The sequence below is a fragment of the Trichosurus vulpecula genome, chromosome 3 (genome assembly GCF_011100635.1).
Source record: "Trichosurus vulpecula isolate mTriVul1 chromosome 3, mTriVul1.pri, whole genome shotgun sequence".
In the NCBI taxonomy this organism is placed as follows: Eukaryota; Metazoa; Chordata; class Mammalia; order Diprotodontia; family Phalangeridae; genus Trichosurus; species Trichosurus vulpecula.
In genome coordinates this window covers 18,055,922-18,079,735 of record NC_050575.1, presented here as the reverse complement: position 1 = coordinate 18,079,735, position 23,814 = coordinate 18,055,922, and the positions used below count along the sequence as shown (strand labels likewise).

The 23,814-nt window shown below is 42.7% G+C and overlaps 1 protein-coding gene across 3 annotated transcripts in view; it reads right to left on the bottom strand.

Annotated features, from left to right (window-relative positions):
- EXOC3L4 (exocyst complex component 3 like 4) overlaps positions 1 to 23,814 on the bottom strand; it is a 103,657-nt gene that overhangs the window by 2,949 nt on the left and 76,894 nt on the right. Inside the window, exon 12 of one of the 3 annotated variants that reach the window (XM_036749769.1) lies at positions 19,832 to 23,019. The exons of 1 other annotated variant lie outside the window; for it this stretch is intronic. In XM_036749769.1, coding sequence (XP_036605664.1) covers positions 22,842 to 23,019 — 178 coding nt within the window. In that variant the 3' untranslated portion in view covers positions 19,832 to 22,841. Of the gene's footprint in view, positions 1 to 19,831; positions 23,020 to 23,814 lie in introns of those variants that run through there. One more of the 3 variants, XM_036749768.1, reaches the window with a different exon arrangement.

Here is a 23,814-nt window from a genome sequence, read left to right as displayed (position 1 = left end):
CATGCTGCCAACCTCTTGCTAGAGAAAAAATGCTGGGTGTGCCTCAGCTGGTTCTGATTTTCAGTGGGAGCATTTACCCCTTGGGAAGTGGCAACTATTTCAAGTCAGGACTTAATTTATTGTCTTTGTTTGTTGTCTAGATTTTAAAAAGTGTTAGAACTTCTGGGTCACATGAGCAACAAAATGGAAAACTAGACATTTCATCTGATACCTATGACCTCTCAAACCTGTCCAAAACAGAAATTGTTCACCAAAGATAAAGCAATTCGAGCTGTCTCAATGATCCAGGACACCCAAAATCCAAAAGATTATTTTAAAAACACCACCTAAACCCCATGAGCTGACACTCACTGACCCTAAGCTCACTCAGCAGCCCTCCTCCACATTTCATATTACCAGCATCAAAGCTGCCCTAGCAGTCCCAAGGACCCAATACATGGATTGGGGCTTACAACAAAACCCAACCCTACACCCTGGTCCCTTCTACTTCTTTCCAGTGGTGTGGAGACTCTGGCTCCAAGCTATGAAAGTTTGGTTGGGCAACAAAACCCAACCAGCACAGGAGGCTGCAATTGTTTAGGTCCACAAGCCTGCTTGGGGTCACAATCCCAAAGAACCAGTGCTGCAAAGTTCTGAACTTCTGGTGCCAGAGCAGACAACAGCAACATGGTAGCCCTCTGAATTTCAAGTGCTGGACCAGAGAACCAAGGAAGAAAGGGAGAGAGATGGGACACTCTGTGTGTGTGTGTGTGTGCGCGCGCATGTGGTGGGGGAGGAGGGGTTGGGGAGGAGGTGGATGGAGAGGCCACTAAGCCTTAGGGAAAGAGCACAGTATCCAGCTGGGGCCAGTTATGAGCTCCTAAATGTCACTTGGGGCAGAGACCTAGGTTGAAGAACTATAAATTGTCCAGTGTGGGAGGAGACTGAGACACTTTGAGATCCAGGCCCAAAGGAAACCACTATCAGAGAGAACAGAGTCAGAAAATAAAAAATGGAAAATTGGGGGTGGGGGAAGTGAGGACACTGAAATAACTAAAGAGCTCAGGAAGAAGAAAACTCAATGACTTTGAACATATGCAGATAAATCAACAGGAAAAACATTAACAACAGAAGGAAATATTGCCTCTAGATCTAATAAACAAGTGCAGGCAACTTTGAATAAATACTGTACCACAAAGCAAAATGATCCAGTGCTTGATGAGATAGAGGACTCTGTGGAATCTGACAACATAGAACCATGATATGCTGTTTCTGAGTGCTTCAAAAGAGAAATGAGAATTATAAGAGCAGAGTGTATGGCCTGCACAGCAAAAGCAATGAGTAGTATAGAAAGACTGGAATCTACAGTGGCAAGCTTCACCAAAGAAACTTAAGACAGAGAACAATAGATTGGGAATATAAATACACAGAAGTGAAGGACAACCTAGAAGAGAAGCAAAAACCAAAATATTTTAAAATATGATTACTATGCAGCAAAACATACTGAAACACATGGTGGGGCAGTAATCAGGGAAGGGTATAAATCAATGGTGGACTGTACAACTCCGGTTGTGGTGGAGCAGGGGCCCTACCCAACCAGTGAGCAGCTTCATCTCTGACACCTACAATAATTGGCATTGTTCTGGGAATGAGGCACAATGAAAAAGGAAAATCCATGGGGCGAACTCTACAATGCAATGGCAGAAATGGCCTGGAGGGGAGATCCTAGAATGAAAATGTTGATTGCATGAGGAATACAGAGAGAGAAACCAGAAAATTGTAGGGGTAATGAATCAGAGAATGACAGTCTAGAGTAGACAGAAAAAGAGGCTGAGTGATGAAGAGAGTAAGAAAAATCCTTTTTGGAAAGAAAAAATGGTATTAAAAAAGCTAATAATGAACAGGAGTAATTGAAGGGGAGGAGAGGAAGAGAGAATCTATTTGACTAATTGAGAGGAAAAAAGCAGGGAGCAGAATCATATAACCAGATAAGAGCAGCAGATAAAACAGAACTAATAAACAAAATCTCAAAGGAAAAGTGTAACAAACAAGAGGAGAGGGTCAGGATTGAGGGAAAGAGAGCTAGTGGGAATAGGGTCACCTTAAAAAAGATTAAAGTAAAGTACCTGAAGAAATATGGTATTGTGTTTACAGCAAAAGAGAGGGAAATCATAACTTAAAAAAATATTAGAGATAGATAGAGGAAAATATAAACCTAATTCTCATAACTTTAAATGTGAATGGATTAAACAATCCAATAAAATGAAAAAGAATGAAAGATTGGATAAAAAAAACTACAGTTTGCTGCTGACAAGAAGCACATTTAAAAAACAAAGACATACACAAAATACAACTGAGGGGCTGGAAAATTTTTTTACTATACATCAAATGAATGTAAAAAAGCAGAAGCTGTCATCATGCTACCACACCAAAAAAACAACAATAAACATTCCAAAAACAAAAATAGATAAACAAGGAAATTATATTATGCTTAAAGGAATCACAAACAACAAACCAATATCAGTCATAAATTTAGATGCTCCAAATGGCTTAGCATCCAAATTCATAAAAGAAACATTGAGCTACAAGAAAACATAGACAGTAATAATAGTAACTTCAATCCCTCTCTCAGTTCGGGATAAATCTAACAGAAAGATAAACAAAAAGGAAAATATGGAATGGAACAAATTCCTAGAGAAACCAGAGTCAAAAGACTTAAGACATCTTCTAAATGGGACAGCAAAAAAATATACAATATTCTCAGTATCACACAAAACTTTAACAAAGAATGACCATGTACCAGGGCACAGAGAATTGTAAATAAAATAAAAAGGCAAAAATACATGTCCTTTACACCCCATAACACAATAGAAGCAATTGGTTCGGGGGCTACAAACAAAAGTTGCGGACCTAAATGGTGATTTAACAATGAAATCCTAAATAATGAGTGAGTCAAAGAACAAATCATAGAAACAATTAGTAATTATGTAAAAGAATATGATAATGATGAAAAATATACCAAAGTTCTGGGATGTAGCTAAGGCAATTATCAGGGGAAAAAAATCTTCTCCTTATAAAGTAACAAAATAGAAAAAGAGAGGATTAATGAGCTGAATATGCATTAAAAATTAGAAAGCTGACAAATAAAAAAAACTAAAATAAGAACAAAAGAGAGGATTTTTTTTAAACAATAAAAGGGAAATAGATAAATTGGTAACAAACAAAGCCATAGAAATACAAATAAAGCTTAAAGCTGGTTCTTTGAAAAGACCAATAAAATTGACAAGTCCTTAGCTAATCTGATTTAAAAAGAGAGCATAAAATTAAATCAATTAAGTGGCAGTTGAGTAGGGTGAAAACATAGCAAAACCAGAAGAAATAAAAAGAATAATCCCTAACTATCCCTATTTGCTGACGCCATGGTAGTCTCATTCCAAATGACTACAAAATGCATTAAATATCTAGGGTTCAATAGCCCACCAAAGTACACAAAAGCCTTGTATAGAGTCAATTACAAAATGTTCCTTAAAGAAATAAAAAACCCAACTTAAATAGCTGGAGGAATATTCAGTGCTCACGGCTAGGCCACGACAACATAATAAAAATGATAATATTACCCAAATTAATGTACACTTTTAACACTGTACCAATTAAATTACCAAAAGAATACCATGTAGAACTTGATAAAATGGTAACAAAATTCATGTGGAAAAACAGGAGATCTAGAATGTTAAGGGAAATGATGAAAACAAGCAGGGGCGAAGAGGGAATAAATAGCACTTCCAGACCTCAATCTATATTCAAAAGTAGCAGTCATCGAAGCCATCTAGTATTTGTTGAAAAATAGAGAGATAGATCAATGGAACAGACAAGGCAGAATCAGAAATAACAGAACTCAATAACCCAGTGTTTGGGAAAACAGGCAACATAAATTAGCCAGGAAAAAACTCTGTATTTGATTAAAAAAAAACCGGTAAAAAAAAAACTCTGGAAAGTAGTCTGATAGAAATACATTTAGACCAACACTTTGCACATACTCCAAATATTCCACAATATATTCTAAAATGGATATGTAACCTTAATATTAAAGATCACACTATTAAAAAATTAGAAGAGAAACAGATCATATCAATCAATCATCCAATAAACATTTATTAACTGCCTACTATGAGCCAGACACTACTCTAAGCATGGGAGATATAAGAAAAAAGGCAAAAGACAGTCCCTGCCCTCAAGTTGCTTACAGTCTAATGGGAGAGACAACATGGAAATAGATATACACAAAGCAAGTTGTATACAGGATAAGTAGGAATTAATTAATAAGGGGAAGACACGAGAATTAAGAGGGATTGGGAAAGGCTTCCTCTACAAGGTGGGATTTTAGCTGGGACTCGAAGCCAGAGAGATCAGCAGTTGGAGAGGAGGAGAGAAGGCACTCCAGGTATGGGAGACAGGTAAAAAAATACCTGGAGTCAAGAGATTGAGTGTCTTGTTCATGGAACAGACAGGAGATCAATGTCACTGAATTGAGGAGTACATGTTGGGGACTGAGGTGCAAGAAGACAGGAAAGGTAAGGGGCTTGATTATAAAGGGTTTTGAATGCCAAACAGAGAATTTTGTATTTGACCCTAGAGGCAATAGGAAGCCACTGGAGTTTATTGAGTATACCTCTCCCTGCTATGAATAGGAAATGTATGTTTTTTCAACTAATTAATTTTTAGCTTTTGACTTTCACTTCCATAAGATTTTTTTGTGTAGCAAATACATTTAAATTTTTTAAAATTTTTTTTAAAATTTAAATTTATTTATTTAACATATTTAGTTTTCAGCATTGATTTTCACAAGAGTTTGAATTACAAATTTTCTCCCCATTTCTACCCTCCCCCCCAACTCCAAGGTGACATATATTCTGGTTGCCATGTTCCCCAGTCAGCCCTCCCCTCTGTCACCCCACTCTCCTTCCATCCCCTTTTCCCTTCCTTTCTTGTAGGGCAAGATAAATTTCTACGCCCCATTGCCTGTGTATCTTATTTTCTAGTTGCATGCAAAAACTTTTTTTTTGTTTTTGAACATCTGTTTTTAAAACTTTGAGTTTTCTCCCCTCTTCCCTTCCTACCCACCCTCCCTAAGAAGTCAAGCAATTCAACATAGGACACATGTGTATCATTATGTATAACCCTTTCACAATACTCATTCCACAAGATTTTGAGTTCCAAATTTTCTCCCTCTCCCTCCCCTCCTCCCACCCCAAGATAGTGTGGATAGGCTCAACTTATACATTCATATTAGACATATTTTCACATTAGTCGTGTTGTAAAGAAGAATTAGAACCAGTGCGAGGAACCACGAGAAAGAAGAAACAAAAAACAAAACAAAACAAAAAAGGAAAGCAAATAGCATGCTTCAATCTCCATTCGGACTCCATAGTTCTTTTTCTGGATGTGGATAGCGTCCTTGCTTTGCTAAGAAGAGGTAAGTCTATCAAAGTTAGTCATCGAACAATGTGGCTGTTACTGTGTACAATGTTCTCCTGGTTCTGCTCACTTCACCCAGCATTAGTTCATGTAAGTCCTTCCAGGTTTTTCTGAAGTCCGCTTGCTCATCATTTCTTATAGCACAATAGTATTCCATTGCATTCATATACCACAACTTGTTCAGCCATTCCCCAGTTGATGGGCATCCCCTCAGGAGACTTATGTTTTAAAGCACAGAGACTTTAAAATTCTTTTTATTCCATTCTAAATTCTCTCCCTCTCTTTGCCCCCTCCTACATTCATTAACAAAGCAAGAAAACAATGAAACCTCTTTAAAAAATATCGTAAATATCGTAATGGAAAACAAATTTCTGCATTAGCAAGGTTCAAAGGAAAAAAAAAGCACGGAACAATCTATATGAGCTGATGCTGAGGGAAGTATTGAAAGTCGAGGAAAAAATTATACCCAGTAATTAGGACAATGCAAATTGAAAGAGCGACCACACATAAAAAAAACCTAAAAGTAAATGTGACAAAATTATAAAAATCAAACAGACTCAGCTAAAGAGATATGAAAGGACACACCCTCAACCCAGCTCTTTGAGGAGGTGAGAATTGCACAGGTTTTATACGTTGCACATGTTTTCAGACTTTTTCAATGTATTCATCAGCGGTGCTGATTTTTTTCCCCTCTCTATACTATATAATACTATAGAATGGCTCTCTGGCAGGGGGAGGAGGAAGTATACTTGGGATAACTGTCATGATGTAAGAAACAGAAGATATCGATAAAAATTTATTAAATAACAGAAAGTGACAGAGAAAATGTTAATGATGCAAATTAAACTTAAGAGAGTGTAGGACCCATTAAGAGAGTCGGTTGTTAAACATCTACTAGAACACCCCCAGATGATGGATTCAAAGTGAGGTTGTAACATATTGTTTTAGACACTGCCGACATGGGAATTTGTTTTGCTTGACTATATAACTTTGTAATGGGAGTTTTGTTTTTCTTGCTTTTCTATTGGGGTTGGGGAAATTTGGAGGTAGAAGGGAGAGATGGCAGATCTTTATTTGAAAATAAAATGAGATTGAATTTTTAAAAAAAAAATTTTGATTTAAATGTTTGCAGAAAATTAAAGAGAAATTTCAATTCAAAGAACTTAGGAGTTTTGCTCTTAATTCGCTATGATGGGAAGGAAGGAAGGAAATAAGTTTTAAGTGCCTATTGTGTGTGAGACACTGTGGTAAATGCTTTATGCATAGTATCTCATTTGACCCTCACAGCATCCCTAGGAGGTAGGTGCTGTTATTATCCTTATGTTACAGCTGAGGAAATCGAGGCAGATAGAGATTAAGTGACTTGCCCAGGGTCACACAGCTAGTAAGTGTCTGAGTCCAGATTTGAATTCGTCCTCCTGACACTACCCACTGTGGCATCTTCCTAGTATTTTGCCCCGGACGATGTGACTGCAAAGAATACAGACAGAGCTTGAGTTTTTATGTAGTTTTGTTATGTTATGTAGACTCAAACACAGAGTGCTTTATGCATTGTAGGATTTCCTTTTGAGACTCCAGTTTCGAAGAGGATTAAGAAGCCGAATCAAAGTTTATTTGCTCCTGATCCCCAATTACTCGATACCTTCAGGAAGCTCAGGGCCAGAAACAATGGGGAGGAGGCTAAGTTTTTGGTGGGGGTGGTGCAGTAGGACAAGAGGGCAGTTAAGTGGCATAGGGGAAAGAATACCAGGATTGGAGTCAGGAGAACCTGAGTTCAAAGCCAACCTCGGACACTTACTAGCTGTATGACCCTGGGCAAGTCATTTAACCCTATTAGCCTCAGTTTCCTCATCTGTAAAATGAGCTGGAGAAGGAAATGGCAAAGCACTCTAGTATCTTTGCCAAGAAAACCTTAAATGGGGTCACACAGTCAGACACAACTGAAAAGTGACTGAAATCTATCGACTCTATGACAAAATATAAACTTCTCTATTTTGCTTTTGAAATTCTTTACAACTTGGCTCCAGATTTTTCTTTCTGACTTCATTATAAGTCACTATAATTTATTCCCCTCACGGCATTCGGTTATTTCTAGTCCTCACACATGATACTTTCAGTTCTGTGTCTTTGCACTGTCTCTCTTCTACGCCTGGAATATGTTCTCTTCACCTTCACCTCATAGAATCCCTCTCTTCGTTCAAACCCAAGCTTGAGTACCACCTCCAGGAACCCTACCCTGATCTTCCCACCCGGCAGTGCCCTTCCTCCCAAACTACTTTGTATTTAATTGTTTTGTGTCTATTTTGTATTTCTTTTTCATACATCTACTCTGTATCAAAGTCCAGTGGCAAGACGAAAGTCAAGACCACTGGCAACGGCTCTGGATGTAATAATGTTGGGTATGTGGAGTGTTCAAGAGAGGACTAGCACCTCTGGTATGACCTTTGGTGTCCACTTGGCACCCAGCTCTCACCTGTGGCTCCAAGAAGCTGTAGCATGCACAGAGGCTAAAACCTGGTAAACCATCTCAGCAGATGGTCTAACCTAGGTTGAAAGTAACCAATGGGCCTCAAACCTGTTCGTAAGTTAGAGGGGTATCTACCCCAAGCATACGAAGACTTCCCCTGTGGAATAGGCAAGCGTGAACATTTTGTTGGCCTTGAAGGCAGCTGAAGTGGGCGCTGTGGAGCGGATAGAGCTTAGTCAAACACCAAAGATGCCAAGGTCATCCACTGCATCCAGAGCCGTTGCCAGCGGTCTTGACTTTTGTCTTGCCACTGGACTTTGATTCTGGAAGAGAAAGTGAGGCTGACAACTTCACACAACTCTGCCTCACTTAAATCCAGCTCATACGTGAATCAAAAGATATCACTCAAAGGATTTTTACTGTTTTATTATTTAACTATTCAATAATTTTACAATTTTATAATTTTATTAGTTTACTGTTATTATTTTACTATCTTACTCACCTCAAGGTCCTGTGGCTATGGGCTAGTGATGAAGCAGCAGGTGTAGATATACTAGGAGGTGTAGTTGCAACCCTGCATAGGTGCCTCAGGCCGTAGAGTTGTCTTCTCACTGGATTGAAGCAGCAGTGGGATTTGGCAGTCCCCTGGGTGTCTGAGCAGCTTTCTTAAGGACTGCACTGCTCACCTCCTGGCATGAAGAGGGTCCTTAAAAAAGTGCCCTAAAAATTGTCTGCTTCAACTAACCCTGGCCTGTTTACCATGGCAGGTGGATCCCACCCTGTGATCAAAACAAAATCACGTACAAAAACTTTTGTGAAGATGATTCCATTCACCACTGGTACATGGAATGTGTGCATGCTTATGGACAAGACGAAATCCAGTAGACCTGAAAGATGAACAGCTCTTGTTGTGAGAGAACTCAGCAGGTACAGCATCCAATAATAACTCTGAATGAAACAAGGCTGGCAGATAAAGGCCAACTTACAGAAGTTGGAGCTGGATACATGTTTTTCAAGTATGGCTGGCAGTGGTGGAGAGCTCCATGAAGCTGGTGTAGGTTTTGCAATCAGATCTAATCTAGTCAACAATTGTATGCCTCCCAAAAGGATTGAACTAAAGGCTGATGACAATGTGATTGCCACCTACAGAAAACACCAAGCCACCATCATCAATGCATATGCTCCCACCATGATGAACTCTGATGAGGTCAAAGAAGAATGTTATGAAGATCTGGAGACCCTCATTATCAATGTGCTGAAAGAAGGACAAGCTTGTAATTCTGGGTGACTAACGTCAGAATATGCACAGACTATTAGATATGTCAGGGAGTCATTGGGAGGCATGGAGTCAGAAACAGGAGCAGCAACGGTCACTTGCTTCTAAAGATGTGTGTCTCATGATCTCATCACCAATACTGTCTTCTATTTACCTAAATGCAATAAAATTTCATGGATGCACCCTTGCAGCAAACATTGTATTTAATAAACTATATCATTGTAAGGAGAAGAGACAGGATGTGAGAGTGACAAAAAGCGGCCGCAGAGTGCTAGACCCATCAATCATAGACTTATCCTCTCCAAGCTAAACATTTGGCATTCAACAAAAGTGGTGGCCCCAAGGCATGACAACTATTAGAAGACTCAATGTAAACAGATTAGAGTACTTCTCTGTGTGTGAACAGTTTGTTGCTAACTTGGAGGGGAAGCTGAGCCAACACAACATTGGTAACGATGGAGCAGAAGAGGAGTAGTTTTTAGATATGTGGTGTACATATGTGATACACATTTGCTTATCTGGGCCAGAACACTTGCAAGCATTGGGATTGATCTGATAAAAATGTTGGAGAAATTCAGAAGAAACTAAATTAAAAATGAGAACTCTATGGGGTCTACTGGCAGGATAGTTCGTCTTCTCTCAAAGACAGCATTTAACTCCATCAAAAGGAAAGAGCAAGCAAAGCTTAGAGAGATGCAGGGTTCTTGGTTCAGTAAGAAGGCAGATGAAATTCATTTTTACATTGATAAATAATAATAACAATCCAAAGTATGTTCACGATGCCTTGAAGGCTATTATTTATGAGCCAAAGACCTACTCATGCTGATAGAGCCACACTAGTCAGTGATAAAGTCGTGATCCTGGAGAGATGGCCCAAACGCTTCCATAGTGTTCTCAACAGACCATCATCAACCAATGCTGAAGCCACTGACTGTTTACCTCAGCTTGAAGTCAATCCCCTTCTAACTGAACTTCCAACTGGTGAAGTTCTGAACGCCATGAGACTCCTTTCATGTGGCAAAGCAGCTGGTGCTGATTTCATTCCAGCAGAGATCTACGAGGCAGGGAGCCCATTGCTCACACAAAACCTGACAGAAATCTTCCGGGCTATATGGCAAGAGGGAGTTATCCCTCAGGAGACCAAGATGTCTCTACTGTCCATTTACATAAAGGAAAAGGAAATAAGCTGTCCTGTAACAATCATGAGGGATTTTCTCTCTTGGTCATTGCCATCGAGGTTCTTGCCAGAGTTGCCCTTAATAGGCTGATCCTTTGCCAGTAGATGGTTAACTACCCGAGAGCCAGTGTGGCTTCAGAAAGGGCCAGAAAGGAATGGTTGACATGGTGTTTGCTCCAGAAGAAATGCCAGGAGTAGAACAGAGGTCTGTACACCATGTTTGTCAATCTAACCAAGGCCTTTGATATTGTCGGTTGTGAGGGCCTGTGGAAGATCACAGCAAAATTTGGTTAAGTTCATCAGTATCATTCGTTAGTTTTCTGATGACGTTTGCACAGGTTTTGGATAATGGATGATGCTCTTGTGCTTCCCTGTCACCAGTGGTCACCAGTGGTCACCAGTGTAGTGAAGCAGGGCTGTGTGCTTGCTCCCATGCTTCCTAGTATGATGTTTTCAGTGATATCGTCAGATGCCTTCGACAGAAATGAAGATGGCGTCAAGGTCAACTACTGCACTGACCATCAATGATTTAACTTGAGAAGGCTACAAGCCAAGGCTAAAGCTGAGGGAGAGCTGGTGCATGACTTTTTGTTCACAGATGATTGTGCACTCAATGTAGCCTCTGAGGCTGAGATGCAGCAGAGAATGGATTGATTCTCTACCACTTGTGCTAATTTTGGCCCAACAATTAACATTAAAATGCATTAAAGTACATCAAGTTGCAAAGAAAATCCAGACTAGTGAAAATAAAGATGTAATTTTTTCCCCATTTGAATTTACAGACACCCTGAAATCTACCCATGGACCTCAGGTTTAAAGCCCTTATCCTACCTATCCTTTGAAGTTGTTGGTTTTTTTGTTGTTCAGTTATTTCAGTCGTGTCTGACTCTGGGACCTCCTTTGGGATTTTCTTGGCAAAGATACTGGAGTGGTTCGCCATTTCCTTCTCCAGCTCATTTTACAGATGAGGAAACTGAGGCAAACAGGGCTAAGTGACTTGCCTAGGGTCACACAACTAGTAAGTGTCTGAAGCCAGATTTGAACTCAAGAAGATGAGTCTTCCTGACTCCAGGCCTGGTGTTCTATCCACTGTGACACCTAGCTACAAGACTATCTCTGCCACGGACTCTTCCCTGAGGAACCCTCTTGGTACCCATCTTCCCCTTCAGACCTCACAGATGACTTTGTTTTATACCTTTTTACTTAATCACATATTACCGTATATTATAATTATCTGCATTTGTGCCTTTTCCCCTAATTAGAATAATAATGTGAGATCCGCAATGGCAGGGTGCCATTTTATCTAAAGTCTCCTCCCCACCACCAGTACTGAGTATTTTGCATTATAGCAGTTGTTTAATAAGGATGTGATGAATTTAATTAAGACAGAGAGGAGGGGTTCGGGATTTAATGGAGGTCTGGAGGATGGAGAGAGCAGCAGTAACATAGAGATGAGGATGGTGGAGATCACATTGATGAAGATAAAGATGAAAGATGGTGCTCACCCACATCTGACCTTCCCCGAACTGCTCAGTCTGTTTCTCGGAGGTCACTGAACCTCAGAGGTACTGGGTTCAGGTTCCCTCCTGCTCCCTGGTACAGTGGAAAAAGCATTGGCAAGGGAGTCAGAGGACCTGAGTTCAAACCCCACTGCTGGCACTTGCTACTTTTATGAGTTGGAGCAAGTCATTTAAGCTATGTAGGCCTCAGTCTGTTCTTCAGTAAAATATCAAATGTTGGGCTATATGGTTCCTGGGGTCCCTTCTAGCACTAGATTTTTGATCCCTTTCCGTAGCTTCTCCTTTTCATGGCATGAAGACACTCTCTGTTCCAGTGTATTTGCCACTAAAACTGGCTCTTTGGGGGAGTGGCTAATAGCACAGCTTTGTAGGGGGAGGGAACTTGGGGGACACCAGGGACTCTCCAGCACTACTCTGCTTCCTTAACCACAGCCCTGAAAATTTCCCAGCCTCTCTGAGTCTTTTATGTTTTTTTTCAGACAAGAATCTTACACTATGATTGACATCAAAAGGCTTGGCCAGTCCTGTGGAGTGAGTCATCCTGCCCTCACAAGGGGGTGGTAGCCTCCAAAGGGGGATTTCAATCATCCATTCCAGAAAGCCAGTGTTACCCTAGGAACCTTGGCAGCATGAACAGCAGCAGCCTGTCAGACCCCCTTCTCTCAAAAGGGCCTTTCTTCTCCCACTTACAGCTCATAGGCTTGGGGCATTTCCCAGACCTCCAAGTGTGGCCAGGGGAGACCTAGTAAGATCAGTGGAACATTTACCATCCTCACGGCTTCCTCATTTCCTGGACACCTTGGCCCAAGGTGAGGACAATCTCAGGGGAAGAATAATAATAATAAAACAGGTGACATTTTTATGGAGATTTAGGGGAGCTGCCTGTCCTATCTTGCCCAAATCTGAAGAAGGAATTGGACCCAAGGTTACGGTGTTTATAGCTGAACTCACCCTCCCTCCTGCTAGGCCCCATTCTCTCTACACAAATAAACACCTGGGTAAGAAGGCAAGGGGATGGGGATGGGAATCCTTGTAGTCTAGGACTGGAATAGAACAGGACAGGATAGGATGGGATGGATGGGGTGGGATGGGATGGGATGGATGGGATGGATGGGATGGGATGAGGTGGGATGGTGTTTCAACAATCGGCCAGCAGCTTCTGTGGGGGTGTAAGATCCACCAACAGCCAGCACCCAGAAAGCTGCCAGCACATTGCAAAAGCACAGGTTCTTTTGGTCTGCTTTAGTAAGGAAAGCAAGGTTAAAGGGGTTGACAAGCTTACTTTAATTCAGCATACAAATATCATTCACTTAGTTCAGGGGAAAATGCCAATACAATTCGTAGTTACCAACATCTAGGTTCAGCCCAGGAGCTCATAACGTAGGCTGGCCCAGAGTCGCGTGCATCACCACTGCTATGGTAAGAATTCCTGCACAAATGGCCCTGTCATCCCTTCTTATAGGGCTTCAGAGTCATCAAGCGTCGTCTGAATGACCAGAACTTAGGCTCTGGTGATTGGTTCTTGAGTTGGCCCCTCCCCTTAGGACCCTGGGAGGTTCACATCCACATAGGTTAGGTTAACACCTAATAGGGGTTAGAGCCTGGGGCTTAGCACTTAGTAAGACTCAAGACAGATATGGCTCTGGAGTTAGCACCTCCCCTTAGCCAGCCCCATCTTGGGCCCCACCCCAGTCACCAATCCACATCCACATAGGTTCCACACCTAATAGGGGTTTGGGCCTGGAGCTTAGCACCTAGTAAGGCTCAATGAAATACACTGAATTACTCAAAGGAAACAAAGGCGAAACTCTTCAAGGGCACTTGGTCAAACTAAGTGTTAAGGAGCCCATTTTGCTTACCAACACAGATGGGATGGGATAGGATGGATGGGATGGAAGGGATGGGATGGAAGGGATGGGATGGGATGGATGGGATGAGGTGGGATGGGATGGAATGGATGGGATGGGATGGAATGGGATTCGATGGGATGGGATGGACTAGAGTAGAATAGAGTAGAAGAATGCCAGAACTAGAAAGTACTTTAGAACAGGGTAACAAGTAATACTAGTGGTGTCAAACTCAAATAGAAAGAGGGTCCACTAAACTGTACATGATTATTCTTGTAGGCCAGATATTGACTGAAGTATTGACAGTATATTGCTATATTGACAGACAATATTATTATTATCTGTGTTATTATATTTTATTTATTTTCATTAAATATTTCTCAATTATATTTTAATCTGGTTCAGGCTACAACTGGGAGTGTTGTGGGCCATAGCTGACACCTCTGGGATAGTGGAAAACACATGAGGACCTGGGTTAAAAACCTAGCTATGATACTTACTGGCTGGAAGACCTTGTCCTCTTCAAGGCTCAATTTCCTGATCTTTAAAATAAAGGGATTGGACTGGACTATGCCTAAGATCCCTTCTTAGCTCAGCATCTATGATCCTCTGATAGGACCCAGAGCACAAAGAACACGAAACGTCAGAGCTGGAAGGGAACTTAGAGATCATTAAACTCCCTCATTTTACACGGCAAAAATCTGAGGCCCAAAGAAAGGAAGTGAATTAGTGCCTGAGCCAGGACTAGAAACTAGGCCTCCTGTTGTTCAATTGTGTCCGATTCTTCGTGACCCCATTTGGGGTTTTCTTGGCAAGAATGCTGCAGTGGTTTGCCATTTCCTTCTCCAGCTCACTTTACAGATGAGGAAACTGGAGCAAACAGGGTTAGTAAGGCCAGATTTGAACTCAGGAACGTGAGTCTTCCTGGCTCCAAGCCTCACACTCTATCCACCCAGCTGTCCAGACCACACCTTTATAATTACTCAGATGATTAAAAGGTACCAAGAACACAAGATTCCACAGCGTCTATCATTTGTTTATTACAAAAGAATATTTGATTCACCAGAGTGAAACATTGCCTTACACGCTCTCCTCCAACTAGGGATCTCCCATGCGTGTGTTAAAATCTGACAAGATTCCTTGAAAGATGCCGCAAGGGTAAATTTGACAACTCTCTGGATATTAAAATCAAGTGAAGCATAGCTATCTGCCTGGCAAAGGTGTCTGCAGGGTCATGGTGGGGGCCTCGAGAAAAGTCCAGGTCAAAGAGGAATTTCCTATAGATGGGAGATCCTCCAGACCTCTGATTGGTAGATAACATTGTGCTGATTGCATCATGCCCCAGACCAAAGCAGAGCGCACTCAATGAGATCCATAATCACTCAAAAGAATTTGGCCTAACTGTTCACACAGCTCCAAGTGCACAGAGCTCTGGGCCCGGAGTCAGGAAGACTCATCTTCCTGAGTTCAAATCCAATCTCAGACACTAGCTGCATGACCCTGGGCAAGTCACTTAACCCTATTTGCCTCAGTTCCCTCATCTGTAAAATGAGCTGGAGAAGGAAATGGCATAGCACTCCAGTAGCTTTGCCAAGAAAACTCCAAATGGGGTCACAAAGAGTCAGACAAGACTGAATGACAACAATCCACACAGCAAAAACAAGTGGATGAGACTGCCTATTGTTGGATGGAGGAGACTGGGGCTCCACTCTTGGAGACTCAACCAAGTGGAACAAGATGATGTGTGATCCCTGGCTAACGAGGCAGCGTATAATGTCGGGGGAAAGTGTTAGAGCTGGAGCCATAGGTGAAATAAAATACAGCTAACTTTGAACCTAAGTAACTCCATCTTGGTTTTAATCCACCACAAGACTGCTATAGTTTGGTGAGAAAGCAATTGCTTATTTGTGGGTTAAAAACTCCCTGTAGCTTGTAGCCTGTTCAAATACATGTTTTTAAATTAAACTATGCTCCGTGTCACCTCTATCCTACTCTAATCATCTTGTTTTAATTATCTGAATCCTGTATCACCTGTCTTGTTAAAGGAGAAGTATCTTAGTGAGAATACTTTGACTCCTCTATATTTCTAATGGGTTTTTTTGTATTGAGAATATTTTTACTCCCATATTTTCCCGTATCCTATTAGTAAAATATTTTGCTATGACAGAACACCTTGTTAGAGCCAGTTAAAAGGACTGGAGCATCGATCAAACAAAGGAATATCTTGAGCATTTCCCCTTTGATTTTCTGGATTTTTTTCTGTATAAAAGGTGCTCTATAGGAAAACCAAAGTGAATTTGCATTCAGAGATTCTGATTCTCTCAAGGCTGCTCCCTTGCAAAGTTAAATGTCTTTGAACTTCAGTGATCTTCTTGAAGGTTTTTTTAGGTACCATAACATAGGACATGGGTTTGAATCCTGACTCTTCTACCTCCTACTATCTGTGTGATCTTGAATAAATCACTTATGCTCTCTGGGCCGCAATCTCTTCATATATGGAAGGTAGGTCCTTTCCTGGTCACAATCTATGGCCCTATGATCCTAAACCTATGATCCTAAGTGAGATGGTTAACACTGTAAAAACCTGGAAAGGGGTGAGGTCATTGTGTACTGCACATCACGGAAAGCTTTGTGGAGGAGGAGGAACCTGAAATGGGTCCTAAGGGATAGGGAATGTTGGGATTGGTCAAGAGAAGGGTGGGGGTGTGTGTGCACTCGCATGTGTGTCTATGGGTGGAGGCAGAGAAGGGGTGTGTGCTGGTGGAAGGGGTTGAAGCATAAATCAGACTAGAATAAAAAGTTCATGGAAGGGGTGGAGGTGGGTTAAGTCCAAAAAAGGGTCTGGATTCTAGAAGATCGGTATTAGGAGGCTGCCCTTGATCTTTCAGGCAGTGAGACTCCATTTCGAGGTCTCTGACAAGGGAGAAACTGAGCAACAATCCTTGGGTTACAGGGAACTTGTAGGAGGGCTAGAGAGCTGACACAGAACTTAGAACACAGATCAGGGAAGGCCCTTAGAACATGGGGCACAAACTGTCAGAGCTGGAAAAAACCTTTAAGGGATTGCCTAGTCTAATTCCTATATTGTATAGATGAGAAAACAGGCCTAGAGAGAAATGACTTTGTCCCAGGCTACACCCTGCAGAAAGCACAGTAGATGAAGTGTCAGCGAATGCACGTGATCGTTCATTTCTTGCCCACGCTCAGCTCTCCCCTCCTCTTGCTAAGTCCTCTGTGTTTCTGTTTTCCAATCCCTTACCTCTCCCTTCTTTTTTCCAGGAGGGTCTCAGTGGCTCTTGAAGCTTAATGATTAATAGTGCTGATGGCCCATTGGGGTAGGGGGTGAAGGGAGGGGGAGTCTGGGGCTTCCAGGAATCTGGCTCCCTTCTCCAGCTGCTGACCCCAGCTTCCCAACCAAGTCTCTAAGTGAATCATGTCACAGCTGGAAGGAACCCTGAGACTTTGGGTTCAGAGAGACTGGGGTGGGTGGCGGGGGAGGGGAGTGGGTTTTCGGGTGAGGGGACAAGGGGACTGTTGGTGCCAGAACTATGTGGTATCATCAAAGGAGTCTATCATCACTTCCCCCATCAGCTGGCCCCCAGACATCTAACAGAAGGGGCTGGGCCGGACACACAAGCCTGGGGGTGGTGCGGGTTCCCTGCCCCTTCCTGCCATTCTCCGGTTAGATGCAGAGGGCACCGGGGCCCCTTGTCTTAATAGCAGGATGTAGCTCAGCTCTAGTTCCCGAAACCCCTTTCCCCCTTTTCCCAGATTTGAGACATTGGTAGTGGGAAAGTCAGCTCTGAGGAAGGGGCCAGCTTCCGCACCTGGGTGAAGGTGTGTGGGTTTCTTTGCATGCCTGCCAGAAGCACCTTCCTCTGCCAATGCAAATGAAGCCTGTGTTTCCCAGTAGCCCTACTCTGGGCTTTGGGGGAGTGACTGCCCCTGCGGCCCATGTAGCCACACCCTGCCGAGCAATGCTGTTTCCTCCAGGGCAGGGAAAGTTGCAGGTAGAAGGAAAAGGGGGCCAGGGGAGTAATGATAGCCGGCTTTTATATAGCTCGATGGTTTGCAAAGCGTTTTACATATATAAAATCTTGTTTTGTATATAAGAGTAAGGACTCAGATGCTCCCTCCACCCTCTCTCAGTCAGCTGGCATTTGCTGAACAACTTCCATTGTGAGAAAGTGTTACTAGGGTCTCCTTTGCTGTAGCTCCTACCTCTTTCTTTTCTAGGATCAGGGGCTGTGTCCCACCCAGGCTCTATGCCCTCTTGGGGACAGAGAGAGCAGCAGATCTCCAGTACTGGGACACCAGGCCCTGCCACCTTCCCCAGTTTCTCTAGCTCCAGGCTCAGCTCCAGGTTAAACAGCCTGGGGCCCTGGAGGCTTTTCTCAAAATTTCCCTATTCTTCCCCAACCAGGCTTCCTGCCCAAATCAGGGAAGTGATAGCAACCAGGAGAGTTTGTCTGGGCTATAAGGGAGAATAATGTAAAATATAGGGAGAATAGCATAAAATAAACTGGGAAAGGTAGGTTGGAGCCAAATGATAAAGGGTTATAGTTAAACACCAAACAGGAGTTTTATCTTATCCTAGGGACAATAGGGAGTCATTGAAGCTTCTTGAAGTGAGAACAATAGAGGCAAACCTATGCTTTAGGAATATCAGTTTAGGGATAGCTGGGTGGCACAGCAGATAGAGCACCAGCCCCAGAATCAGGAGGACTTGAGTTCAAATATGGCCACAAATAGGGCTGTGTGACCCTGGGAAAGTCACTTAACCCCAATTACATCCCCCCCCCCTAAAAAAAGGAATATGTTTGGCAGTTGGGTGAAGGAAAGAATTAAGAAGGGAGAGACTGGAATCGGTGAGACTAGTGGGGCGGGGGGCAGCTACTGAAATGCTGTTCACTATACACTACATGAATGAATGAAGCATTTATTAAGTGCTTACTCTGTACAAAATACTGCTCTAAATGCCAAAGATCCAAATAGAAAAGCAAAGCAGTTCCTGTTTTGTATTGTATGTATTCTAATACATTCAATGTCCTAACACCATGCTTTTGCAAAGGTCTCCCATGCTTGGAATATACTCCATTCTCACCTCTGTTTGTAGAATGCTTAGTTTCTTTCAAAATTCAACTTCAGTGTGAGTGGCTTATAGGAAGCCCTTCAGGACCCCCCTAGTTGCTAGTGCCCTTCCTCCCAAAACAACTTTGTATGTATTTTTTATGTATCATGTCATTTTTTTTAGCTATATATGTTCACTCCTCCAGCTCCACCCTATCAGAAGTAAATTCACTGAGGTTTATGTCATTGTGACGGGGTGCTTATGCTTGGACCCTAACTCTAACAGCCTCTGCTTGGGTGCCTGTGCCTGAACCCCAGTTCTAAAACACATTCTGTCCCAGGCAGTTTCTCTCTAGCTAAAGGGCAGTGTGCCCCAGCTTATCTCTGCTCCTTCCTCAATAAGCAGCTGTGCCTAACTATAGATTGATTCCCAGATGCTGATAATTGACTGTACACTGAGTACACCATTTTTGCTACTTACTGACCTTTCTAATATGTATCCTAGACATAGTATTTTGTCTAACAAGACATTAGATGAGAAGCTACATAGAGATTGCTAGTTAGACCTGACTGATAGTTAACTTGGTGATGTTACACAGTAAAAACCATACCCCCTAGTAGCCCCCCCCTTGGGTTATTTCCCAGGGAACTCTGGGTAATACACCTGTGCAGTAGATACTAAAAGTGCATGTTCCTTTAAAAACTAACCACTCCTTAACCACGCTTTAATTACTCCCTAATCCCACCCCAAAACACCTAATTGACATGTTTCCCTGCTAAACCTTTTATAAAAACTTCCCCTGCACCCCTCTGAGATTATAGGTTCCCTAAGAACTCTTGCCCGCTGTAAAGTGTAATAAATCTTTGCCACCTTGACTTAAAGAATGCTTGAAATCGTGAATTCATTCCAGATGGCCCTGATCCTCTCCAATACTCAGGTCCTTGAGGGGCATTCCCCCTCAACTGGGAACTCCAGTCCTGGGGACTTTAGTTTTGGGATTCCCAAATCCTTGTTTTTTTCCCCCTCAACGGTTGTATCCCCAGCATCTGGCACATGCTTATTAAATGTTTATTGAATTGACTAGTCTAGGTGAGAGAGGATAAAGGTTTGGACTAAGGTGATGGCTGTGTGAATGGAGAGAAAGTAACAGATTTGAGACTTGTTGTGAAGGTAGAAATATGGAGGTGATGACTAACTAGATAGGGGGATGATGGAGAGTGATGTATTGAAGACTCCAAGGTCATAGATCTGGTCACTGGAAGGATGAAGTTGCCCTTGATGGAAAAGAGGAAGTTTGGAAGAAGTATATAGATTCAAGGAAAGATAATGAATTCAGTTTGGCTTATGCCTTTGGGTCATCCATTTGGAGATGGCAAACAGGCAGCCGGAGGTGCAGAATTTGAGTACGGGATAGAGCTGAGGGTTAGAAATGTAGATTCAGGAGTTATTTGGATAAAGATCATAACTGAACCCATAGGCTGATGAGAGAGACAGAGACAGAGGGAAACAAAGAGCTCCCTCAGGACTTAGCTACATTTGAGGGACACAATGTAGTTGACCATCCTTTGAAGCATCCTGACAAGGATCAATCAGACAGGTAGAGAAGAACCAGGAGAAAGTGATGTCCCAAGAACCTGGGGAAGAGAGAGGCTCTAGTAGATGGTGGTCAACTGTACTAAAAGATAAAAAGTCAAGAAGAATTGTAAAGAACAGTTAAGAGATCTTTGGTAACTATGGAGTGAGAAATTTCATTTAAACGTGAGGTTAGAAACCAAATTGCAAAGGAAGAAGTGAGAAATGTGGGACAGAGCATAGATGGCTTTTCCTAGGTTTTTGTGAATAGTGTGGGAGGGGAAGGAGGAAGAAAAGCAAAATGATAGCTTGAGGGTAAGACATGTTCAAGTGTGGGTGTTTAAAGGATGGAAGCAATCTGGAGATATGTTAGAAAGCAGAGAAGGAGATTGAAAATTAGAGAAGGAGAAAAGGTGATGGGGCAAACTCCTGGAGGAGAACCAGAGATAGGGAATGGAGGGATGGCCATAAGTAAGAGAGTTGGGCTTGGCAAGGAAAAAGTTAATGTCTTCCTCAGAGGTAGAAACAAAAGAGAAGAAAAGGGGGATTTGAGGTATAGAAATTAAGGAGAAATAGGAGCTCGAGATGGATTCCCTCTATAGAATATGAGAATTAGGGGACAGACGGAGGTAGAGGTGGAAGTAGCTTAAGGAGAGAGTTTGGAACAGGTTCTGTGGGGGGTTCAATAGGGAATCAATCAAGGAGGAGAGAAAGGATTGCCATGTAGTGGTGAAAGCCCCGTCAAGATCGATCAGCTGGTATTAATTTGTTGTGGATTCAACAATATCATGTGACTTTTTCCAGGACACTTATGGACAGGTGCAAAGAAGGAAAGATGGTGGGGATAACCCAGAGTGGGCTTTGGAAAGGCACAGGCAAAGATGGGAGAAGGGGGCAAGGGAGTCAAGGGGAGACTTTCCTAGTGTGTAATTGAACTTGTCGACTATTATAAGGTCAAGATCTTGAAGGGAGGAATGTTATGCCAGAAGAGGAGTGATAGACTAGGAAAGTGGGCAAGGGGGTTGGGGGGGTATGACTAGAGATCAGAATTAGGAAGAAGAATAGGTTTAGGAGAAATGAGATGGAGGTTGAGACAGAAGGATAAGAGGTTGTAGTCTAAGAGAGGAATATTCAAGTTCTGAGCCACGTAGGTTTAATATTCATAGATGATAGGGAAATTGAGGGCATTGCAACCATCTCCATATGCCAGAGTAGGGAGGAGGCTTGAGGGAGTAGTGTTAGGGGCAGAACTTGAACTCAGGTCTTTCCTAACTCCAAAGCAGCCTCTCCAATCACCAGTTTTTTCAAAGAATTCTCATCTAATACAATTTTATTTTTAAAAATAAATATAGAACATTTGGCATGTGAAGGTGGGCTCCTCATGGAGTTGGTTTACATGTCATGACTGGGAAGAGTTCTCTGCTTCCTAGAGAGGATGGATGATTCAGGTATTTATATCATATCCCCCTTCCCCCAACTCCTGCGCCCCAGGAGCTTTGGGCATGACTGGTTGGAGCTACGGGCATTCTAGGGGTCTTCTCTCCAGTCGTCCCTGTCAGGCTCTGCTTACATGCAGGGGAAGGAAGCCCCTGGTCTCAACCCAGTTCCCTGATTTCACCCCAGTTAGAACTGAACTTCCCATATTGGACCACACGTAATACATAACAATATTACTTAGGCAATGTTGGATATTACAACTTCTTATGGCATCTTACCCCCATGCTAGACTGTGAGCTTCATAAAGTCAAGGACCTTATCTTAGCTAAACTTTTTATCTCTCCCAGTGCTCAGATAGGACACAGTATGGTTTAATAGATGTTGAATTAATTACCTACATAGTTGTCTGTGTTGGTATGTGATTCAGTACAAGACTGTGAGTACCACAATGGTGGGGACATGAGCTTATCTAAACTCTCTGTCTCCCAGGGTCTCCGTTCTTCCTCCATATAGAGGGCACTTGAAAAATGTTTATTCTATTGTATTTTGTCTTCCTAGAATTTCGCTATTTGTGTTTTCCATGTCTGGGCTCAGCATTGCCCTCGCCTGGCTCCTGTTTAAAGGAAAGAGTCCCTTCTTTGGAGAAGCATACACAGTCTTTCCCACTTGAGAGGGAATATGTTTATCTTCTAATTTCTTAGAAATAGGCGGAACCAGGTGCTTAGGAGCAGGAAAGGGGAATCTTGAGACCTAACTGGAGGAAGCAGAGGGAGACACTGGAATGGAGAAAAAAGGAAGGTCAAGAAGGGGAGACCAGGGTTGCTGAACTAACACCTTCCCCTTATTCTCGGCGGGGAGGGACATCTGTGCTTTCTGGAATCCCTCTGTCCCTTTCCCCAGTCCTTGGGGTCTTCAGCTCCAAGAAGAGCCCGCTCTAAGGGGGTCCGTCGTCTTCCACCTGTAAGAATACTGGATGTGGGACCCCACAGGCCCTGCTTTTCCTCTCATCCATGCTGATTTCTAGATGCAGGTGAGGAGCACTTCCACAGATGCGGGTACATCAATCTCCTCAAAGAGCGCCTGGCCCGGGAAAGTCTTTGGTGCCTTCTTTAGCAGAGCCTGGGCATGACGAAGGAGGAGCTGGTTTTGTCTTCGGCCCAGATTCCGAAGGGCTAAAATGGCAGCCACGTGCTCCTGCCTGCAGAGACGCACAGTGCCGGAGAACAGAAGTGAGTCGTGGGATTGTGGGATTTTGAGCTGGGAAGAACCTTTCAGATCTTCTAGTCCCTCATTTTACTGACCTCCCTTAATGCTAATGCCTTTCCTCTAAGATTAGATCCCCCCGTCCTCAGTTTCCAGCTTCCTTTTGTCTTCTCCCATTAGATCATGAGCTCCTTGAGGGCTAAGACTGACTTTTTCTTATTTGTGTCCCCGGTGCTTAGCACAGTGCCTGGCACATAGTAGGTGCTTAATGTTTGTTTAATGACTGAGGTGGGAAGAGAAGCGAGTAGAAGATTTCGACAGATACAGTCTTCGTTCCCCAACAGTAACAGTGGAAGATTTAACGTAAACCAAAGCATATATCACCCGATAATCAAGTTTGCAAATGACACAAAGCTAGGAGGAAGGCATTTCTTAAAGGCCTACAATGAGCCTGATGGGCAGCTAGATGGTGCAGTGGATAGATGGAGTGCCGGGCCTGGAGTCAGGAAGACTCATCTTCCTGAGTTCACATCTGACCTAAGATACTTACTAGCTGTGTGACCCTTAACGCTGTTTGCCTCAGTTTCCTCATCAGTCAAATGAGCTGGAGAAGGAAATAGCAAACCGCTCCAGTGTCCTTCTTTGCCAAGAAAATCCAAAATGGGTCCACGACGTCAGACGTGACTGAAAAACGGCTGAAGCGTGCCTGACCCCGTGCTAGGGGTTTTACGAATGTTATGGATTTGATCCTCACAACAACCCTGGAAAGTAGGCCTATTATTGTCCCCTT